This window comes from Suricata suricatta, chromosome 3 (assembly GCF_006229205.1).
Source record: "Suricata suricatta isolate VVHF042 chromosome 3, meerkat_22Aug2017_6uvM2_HiC, whole genome shotgun sequence".
Lineage (NCBI taxonomy): Eukaryota > Metazoa > Chordata > Mammalia > Carnivora > Herpestidae > Suricata > Suricata suricatta.
In genome coordinates this window covers 938,225-946,262 of record NC_043702.1, presented here as the reverse complement: position 1 = coordinate 946,262, position 8,038 = coordinate 938,225, and the positions used below count along the sequence as shown (strand labels likewise).

General features: G+C 67.5%; 1 protein-coding gene across 1 annotated transcript in view; it reads left to right on the top strand.

Annotated features, from left to right (window-relative positions):
• Positions 1–8,038, top strand: part of RNPEPL1 (arginyl aminopeptidase like 1) — a 16,027-nt gene that overhangs the window by 6,910 nt on the left and 1,079 nt on the right. The window contains exons 8-17 of the mRNA XM_029936158.1: positions 6–184; positions 3,477–3,617; positions 3,916–4,067; positions 4,525–4,641; positions 4,785–5,020; positions 5,303–5,416; positions 5,769–5,881; positions 6,160–6,268; positions 7,216–7,446; positions 7,520–7,662. Coding sequence (XP_029792018.1) covers positions 6–184; positions 3,477–3,617; positions 3,916–4,067; positions 4,525–4,641; positions 4,785–5,020; positions 5,303–5,416; positions 5,769–5,881; positions 6,160–6,268; positions 7,216–7,446; positions 7,520–7,662 — 1,535 coding nt within the window. The remainder of the gene's footprint in view (positions 1–5; positions 185–3,476; positions 3,618–3,915; positions 4,068–4,524; positions 4,642–4,784; positions 5,021–5,302; positions 5,417–5,768; positions 5,882–6,159; positions 6,269–7,215; positions 7,447–7,519; positions 7,663–8,038) is intronic.

Below are 8,038 nucleotides of genomic sequence, written 5' to 3'. Positions count from 1 at the left end.
GCCGCCCCCGCTGCCCGCCTTCCCCGAGGCGCCCGGCGCCGAGCCCGACTGCTGCCCGCTGGCCTTCAGGGTGGACCCGTTCACCGACTACGGCTCCTCGCTCACCGTCACCCTGCCGCCCGAGCTGCAGGCGCACCAGCCCTTCCAGGTCATCCTGCGCTACACCTCGACCGACGCCCCCGCCGTGAGTCCGCCGGGGCTGGGGGCTGGTCTCGGGGCCGTCTCTGGGCGGCCTCTCCCCGCGCTGCCAGGTTAGAGGGCATTAACCTGGGCTCTGCGCCCCAGGGTCCCTGCACAGAGGGCGGGGCCCGCCTGGCCCCGGGGGGTCCGTGGCCTCTGGCCTGGCACTCTTCCACCGGGCCCCGGAGCCCCGTTCGGGTGCCCCCAGGGATTCCGAACCGATGCCTGGGGAGTCTTAGGAGACGTGGACGGAGCGAGAGTCCTGGTGCCAGCCCGGTGGGGGCAGGGGACAGCCTGCCACCGAGGGAGGCCTCTCCCTTCAGTTGTGCAAAGATTGGCCCTGCTGGGGGACCAGGGCCGCTTCTGGTGGGTAAAAGGCAAGCCGTACACCTGCTGGCGCCCGGCGCCGGGGCGGGCTGGCGGGTGGTGTCCGACATGGAAGGGCTGCCATGGGACCTGGGTCTTCAGAGGACTTGGGGGCACCTGATGTGTTCTCTGGAGAGGCATGAGGGACAGACCTGCCAGAGCCTGAGGCAGGGCTGGGTTGGCTCTGGTGCCCTGGGCCGCCACTCGAGGACTGGCAGACGCGGCAGCTGGGTGGCCCCACAGACACTCCCGCAGGGCTGTGGGCACCGACCACCACCGGCTGGGATGCTCTGCCGAAAAGCCTAGGTGGCTCAGGTGGGGCACTGTGGCTGCCGCACCCCTGCACCATGGTGAGGCTTCTAGAGCAGAGCAAGGACTTTTCGCTCCTGCGGCACAGGTTCCCCGGGTCCCCATGTGGACAACACACATGACACCCTCTCCCCCCACGTACACAACATGCACGCGGCTCTGGGAGGTTCCATGTGTCACTGCCTGCAGCTTGCAAATGGACGGGTGGTGTCACAGCATCAGGCCAGGGGCCACCAAGGTGACATCCGGGTGGGAAGAGCCCGGACCAGACACACACCTGTGGGCTTCCTGCCTGGTTCCTGGAGCCCTCAGCAGGCCCCACCCCCACCTCCTACCCTGAGCCCCCACCAGTGCCCCGTCCCCGCTGCCTGCTCGGGTAGTCCGGGGCCCTGACAGGTGGCAGATACGCTCCCCGTATGCAGTGAGATGACCTCCTCCCTGAACTCCATCTATGAGCTGGGAGCCCTTGTGTCTGGTCCACTCAAGACCGTGGCCAGCAGAGTGGTGGGGCCAGACCCCTCGGCAGGCTGCTGGGGTTAGGGTCCGGCCAGCGAGAGCGGCCACTGTCCCTGGGTGCTTGGAGCAGGGAGGGGTGCCAGGGTCCAGACTGTGCAGCCCTGGGTGGGGTGACAGGGGCCTGGCACGAAGCTGGATCACTTGCAGAGGACAGAGGGTTTGGTGCCTGACCTCAGGCACCTACCGTCATGCATGAAGGCCACGGGGCTCGGGGCCTATGCCCGGAGTCCCCTTTTTGTCCCCTGGCTTGTTCTAGGACTCAGGCCTAAATCCCTAAACCTGCCCCTGTGCCAGGTGAGGCTGCAGCTTCCTGGGAGGCCCTGCCAGTGGGCCCCCCACCTCCAGACTCAGCTTGGGATGCTGCAGACTCTGGGACGTCTCTTGCATCCCCTTCCTGAATCCCGCCCACCCTGCCAAGGACAGCTCTCTTCCTGGACTGTGGTGTCTGGAGGTGTGGCCAGGCGGTCCGCAGCTGCCTCTGCCCCTGCACCCTGAAAGCACTTGGTGGCTCACCTCTGAGGCAGGGCCTCGCCTGCCTGGGGATCCGCCCCAGCCCCCCACTCCCAGGGAGGACTGTGGAGCTGCTGGTCTCTGCTAAGCCATTTGGGGACCAGTGCTGGGTGACCCTGTCTGGCTGAGCCAAGCGGACAGGAGTGGTGGGAACCGAGTGGTGGGAACAGGAGGCCTGAGCTGGGCGGAGCCTGAGGAGGACCACAGGGGGAGGGAGGAGTCAGTGGAAGGGGAGGCTGTGGTGGTGGAGTAGGTGTGAGAGGGGAAAGTGAGGTCGAAGGGGTCTGGGGGACCTTGGGAGTGTGTCCCCAGTGTGGGCCAAGGACTGCCTGTAGCGCCATCCACTGCAGCCTTCTTAATGCAGATTCCTGGGTCCGGCACCCAGGAGGCTCTGGGGTGGGCCCAGGGGTCTGCAGTTTTGAATGGGCTCCACAGACAGCAGGCTTCCCACAGTGAGGAGACAGACACATAGCAGCCAAAGGGGAGTTTTAAGACACCTGTGAACACTGGCCAGAGTCTGCCCAGGGCCGGAGAGGCAGCCCTGCCAGGTCTAGGGACCCACTTGGGTCTGGGCTGTGCGTGGCAGAGGCAGCCCCTTCCTGGGTCAGGCAGGGGCCTGTGGTCTGCAGGGAAGGGAGCCCCCCTGGGTCTGGCGTCCACCGCTTCCGCAATTTCAGCATGAGCCACCACCAGTGGCTGGCCAGCAGCCACGGAGTCCACGGGGCCATCACTTGCAGAGGCCGTGTGTGTGTGTGTGTGTGTGTGTGTGTGTGTCGGGGGGAGGTCCTTTCATAACCGCCCAGGAGGACCCTTGTGCACTTGGTCACTGAAGTAGATGAAGAACAATCCAGTTTGCTTCAGTGATCGTGGGCCGGCAGATTCAGGGGCTCCTCGGGGCCACTCCTGCCCTGCCGTCCCCTCCTGGCCCAGAGCCCATCCCCCCACGGAGTCCCTCCGGCGAGGACAGCTGCATCCCTGGGGGTGGCCTGGGTTTGGGAGTTCCCTCCCAGGGCACAGGTCATCAGGAAGCTCTGGTCTCCCCCGTTATCACATTCCTGGCCCACCTGCCTTGCTGCCGGCCCGTGAGAATTTGGACTTGGGACTGAAGACCTGGTGTCAGTTTCCCTCGGGAAGCTGGGATGAGGAGCAGAGGCCCGGAGACTGACTCCCTGGGCTGCTCCTGGACTCACGGCCTCCTACCGGCCCCGGCGACACGGTTCAGGCTGCGCTGTGGCTCAGCGGCCCTGCCTGCCCGAGGCCCGGGCAAGTGACTGTGACCTGGAGTGGCCGTTGGCTCTGGAGGAGCCCAATCAGACCATCTCCCCGCGGGCCCTCGGCGTCTTCCTCTCGCTGCCGTCCTGGAGGCCCTGGGCCCAGCAGCCCGAGTGGGACCACAGGTCGGGGCCACCTCACTAAGACCCTGCTCTCTCCAGGAAACCTGCCCAGCTTCTGGGAGCAAGCCCTGGTTGGCAGGGGTGTCCTGGCCACTTGATGCTTTCTGTGGAGTGGGGACCCTCGCCTCTCGCCAGGGAGGGGGCGGTGGCCCGCTGTGCCGGGAAGGGTGGCGCTGACGCCCTCCCGCTTCCCGCCCGCAGATCTGGTGGCTGGACCCCGAGCTGACCTACGGCAACGCCAAGCCCTTCGTGTTCACCCAGGGCCACTCGGTGTGCAACCGCTCCTTCTTCCCCTGCTTCGACACACCCGCCGTCAAGTGCACCTACTCGGCTGTCGTCAAGGTCAGCGTCCACCGGCCTGGCCCACCCCCTCACCACCTCAGAGGGGGATCCCCAGCACGGGATGCGGGGCCCCTGACCGGGGCGCCCAGCATGGCGTGGAGGCCCGGTGGGAGGAGAGATGCCCCGGCTGGGGGGTGGGGCTCCCGACGGCAGAGGTGGGCTTCCCCGACCCAGCCTGTGGACGTGAACCCTGGGTTACCCTGACGGGGGGAATGTTTTCCCATCACCACGTGGGGTGGGGTGTGGCCCCTGCTGTGGGGTGTGGGGCGCCCTGACGGTGGGGCCTCCTCACATGCAGGCCCCGTCAGGGGTGCAGGTGCTGATGAGTGCCACGCAGAGCACGTACGTGGAGGAGGAGGGCGTCTACCACTTCCACATGGAGCACCCTGTGCCCGCCTACCTCGTGGCCCTCGTGGCCGGGGACCTCCAGCCGGCAGACATCGGGCCTAGGTAGGGCCACAGCTCCCTGCAGCACTGGGGCCCGGGCTGTGGGGACATGCCGCCGCGGGCTGGACGCGAGGCCTGCATCCGTGGCTGCCCCGCCGAGGACCCCCACGCCGCGCTTCCCAGTGGGTCTCACTGCCAGGCTCCTCCCACCCCGCCCTCTCCTGGCCGGGAAGCCAGCCGGTCACCCTCCTTAGTGTCCCCCTGCTGGGGCCACACCTTCACCCAACGCACTCTCAAGTCTGGGTGGCTTATCTCGACCCAGCAACAAAGGGAACCAAGCCACCCCTCGGCCGCGTGGAGAGCGCCTGTGTGGTGGCCCTCACGTGAGGAGGGGTGGCAAGCAGCGGGCTGGCTGCTCTGGGAGGCGTGGGTGGCATCTGAGCCCAGAAGGAGAGCTGACCTGGGGGGTGAGTGGGGTGGGGGCCGCTCAGCCTCTGCCCGCCCTCTCCACCCTGCATAGGAGCCGCGTGTGGGCCGAGCCGTGCCTCCTGCCCACGGCCACCAGCAAGCTGTCGGGCGCGGTGGAGCAGTGGCTGAGCGCAGCCGAGCGGCTGTACGGGCCCTACATGTGGGGCAGGTATGGCCCGGGGCCCCGGGGGCTGCACGGCAGGTGGGGCCCGAGGAGTAAACGAGGGCCTAGGGGGAGGGTCCCCTGTGTGAGGTCCTGGGGAGGAAGGCCCCGGCCCCCACGGTCACGCGCCCGCCCTCACCCCGGGGCAGGTACGACATTGTCTTCCTGCCGCCCTCCTTCCCCATCGTCGCCATGGAGAACCCCTGCCTCACCTTCATCATCTCCTCCATCCTGGAGAGCGACGAGTTCCTGGTCATCGACGTCATCCACGAGGTGGCCCACAGCTGGTTCGGCAATGCCGTCACCAATGCCACGTGGGAGGAGATGTGGCTGAGCGAGGGCCTGGCCACCTATGCCCAGCGCCGCATCACCACTGAGACCTACGGTACAGCCCGGGGCCGGCCGGGCGAGGGCGGAGGGACGGGGGAGACCGCGGAGCCCGCGCTGCCTCCCGCAGGCTGGTGCCCGGGCCGTCCCAGGGCTGCGCGAGGGCTGCAGCCCAGCCCGACTCCCGGGGTGCGGTCCCCTGCCGTGTGCGTGTCCAGCACGGTGGCCTTGGGTCAGTTGGCTCCACGCTGCTCAGGGCAGGGAGCAGCCTCACACCTGCACAGGTGCTCAGGCCAGCCCTGCCCCCTCCCGCCCCCACTGCCCCCCTGTCCCCGTCCAGGGGCTGCCTTCACCTGTCTGGAGACGGCCTTCCGCCTGGATGCCCTGCACAGGCAGATGAAGCTGCTCGGGGAGGACAGTCCGGTCAGCAAGCTGCAGGTCAAGCTGGAGCCAGGTACCTGTCCCGCCGGGCCCGCCCCATCCCCGCAGAGGGTGCCCCGCAGAGCCTCAGCACCGCTTGCTTCCTCTGGCTGGGTCCCAGCCCTAGGAAGACCTCCCCCGGGCTCTCCCAGCCTGCCACCCCCTCTCAGGGGCCCTGAGCACTGGCCGCCATGATGTGGGGGCCCTCGGCTTCCTGCAGTGGCCCTAGGGCAGGGCCGGCCCTGTCACTGCACGCCTAAGGCCACAGGAGGGACAGAAGCCTTCAGCCCCGTCCTGCTCCGCAGCACCGACCACCCCGGCCAGCCAGTAGGCCTGACGCAGGAGGGTGAGGGCGCCGCCCAGAGCCGGGGTTGTTCCTCTTGCAGGAGTGAACCCCAGCCACCTGATGAACCTGTTCACCTACGAGAAGGGCTATTGCTTCGTGTACTACCTGTCCCAGCTGTGCGGTGACCCCCAGCGCTTTGACGACTTTCTCCGAGTGAGCAGCACACTCCCCGGCGCAGGCCCTGCCCTCCACCGGCCCTGAGCCCCTCCCCAGCTCCCAGGGCCACCTTCTGTCCCAGAGGGCGGCGTGGGGTCAAGCGGGGCCGGATGGCAACGGTGCCAGGCGCCACCTCCTCCCTCTGGCTGCCTCCCTGTTGCAGGCATGTGGCCAGGTCCACGTGGCTGCCTGGGTGCCTCTGTGCCCACGCCGGCTCTGGTGGAGAGCGGTGTGCCTGGCCACAGGCTTGCTGAGTCCTGCCCCCACCTGCACAGGCCTACGTGGAGAAGTACAAGTTCACCAGCGTGGTGGCCCGGGACCTGCTGGACTCCTTCCTGAGCTTCTTCCCAGAGCTGAAGGAGCAAAGTGTGGACTGCCGGGCAGGTGAGGTCACTGCCTGCCACGTGTCCGTGTGTAGCTAGCCCTCGGCCCACAAGGGTAATGGTGGCAGGTGGCGGGGGGGGTAGGAGGAAGGAGGGGGAGGCGGGCCCTGCTGCGCAAGATGCCACTTCCGCCTGGAGGAAAGCCCCTCGGGTTCATCCATTCCCCCTTCAGCCAACCCTTGCTGGATGGCATGGTCCTCAGGTTGGGACACCACGGGTGCAGAGAGGAGAGTGTCATTCCAGCCTGATAGGATCCAGGAGGGTTCCCTGAAAAGGTAGCCCTTAGGTCAAGCAGGCTGAAAATCAGGCAGTATGTGCAAAGGGCCTGTGGCGTGACTGGCTGAGCAGAGGGAGGTTTGCCTCAGAGCTGCCTGTGGCCAGCTTGCCTACCTGTGCGATGCCCATAAAGGTGTCTCCGAGGGTCCGAGGGCTTGGGGCCAAAGAAAGACTGGAAGGGTCTGATGTCTAGGGAGAGCCAGGGTTTGCTAGAGAGCCACGGAGGCTGACTGGGAGGTCTGGGCAGCGTGGCTTGGTTTCAGAAGGTTTAATAGAAGCACCAAGGGCTTTTGGGGGTGGGGGATGGCAGCACGTGCCCAGGGCTTTGAAAACAGGATGTCAGTTTTCTGGCAGGTCGCTGCCCAGCCCCCTGCCCCCCCACCGCACTGAGGGTGGGTTGAAAGTGCCTCGCTGTCTTGTCCCCATGAGAAGCATGGAGGGGAGGGGCCCTCAGTCACCAGCCTCAGTCCTCAGGCCTCCCTGCACGCCTTCATGGAAGCCATTCCTGGGGCTCGAGGTGGCAGGTGCGGGGGCTGACCCTGGCCCCCCCTCACCTCGCCCCTGGGGCTCCCAGGCCCTGGGATAGTCACACCAGGGGACCCTCCAAGAGTCCGGGGTCACCTGGGCAAGCTGGCTTTGGGTAGGGACCCCAGAATGGCATCTCTCCTGCAGGGCTGGAGTTCGAGCGCTGGCTCAACGCCACGGGCCCCCCGCTGGCCGAGCCAGACCTGTCTCAGGGATCCAGCCTGACTCGGCCCGTGGAGGCCCTCTTCCAGCTGTGGACTGCAGAGCCTCTGGACCAGGCGGCCGCCTCCGCCAGTGCCATCGACATCTCCAAGTGGAGGACCTTCCAGACAGCGCTCTTCCTGGACCGTCTCCTGGATGGGTCCCCGCTGCCCCAGGGTAGGTCCTGCGGCCCCAGGGTGGCCGGGGCGTGGTGTGCCTGCCCGGCCCTGACCTGCCCGTGGCCCCGCAGAGGTGGTGATGCGCCTGTCCAAGTGCTACTCGTCCCTGCTGGACTCCATGAACGCCGAGATACGGATCCGCTGGCTGCAGATCGTGGTCCGCAACGACTACTACCCTGACCTCCACCGGGTCCGGAGGTTCCTCGAGAGCCAGGTACGGCCTCCTACACGAGGCCCCGCCCCGCCGCTGACTCAGCAGGCGGGGCATCCGAGAGGATGGATGGTGTCTGGGGGCACACCCCAGGTGGGAGGGGCCGGAACCGCCCCTTTCCAGAGGGGAAAGGCGGGAGCAGAGTCTGCAGGTCTAGGCACACCCGGTACGCCCCCGGGCTGTGGCCCCAGGACTGTCGGAGGGTCCCAGGCTCCAGCCTCCCCTCACTGCACCTCTGTCCCCCTTCACTGCCCCTGAGCCCAGGCTCCCAAGAGACGAGGCCTCTGCGGAAGGCCGGTAGCGGAGGGTTCCCCCCCGCACCCCCCGCACTCCAGGCGGCCTCCGGAAGTATGAGCGCAGGCCGCTGGGCTGGCGGGGC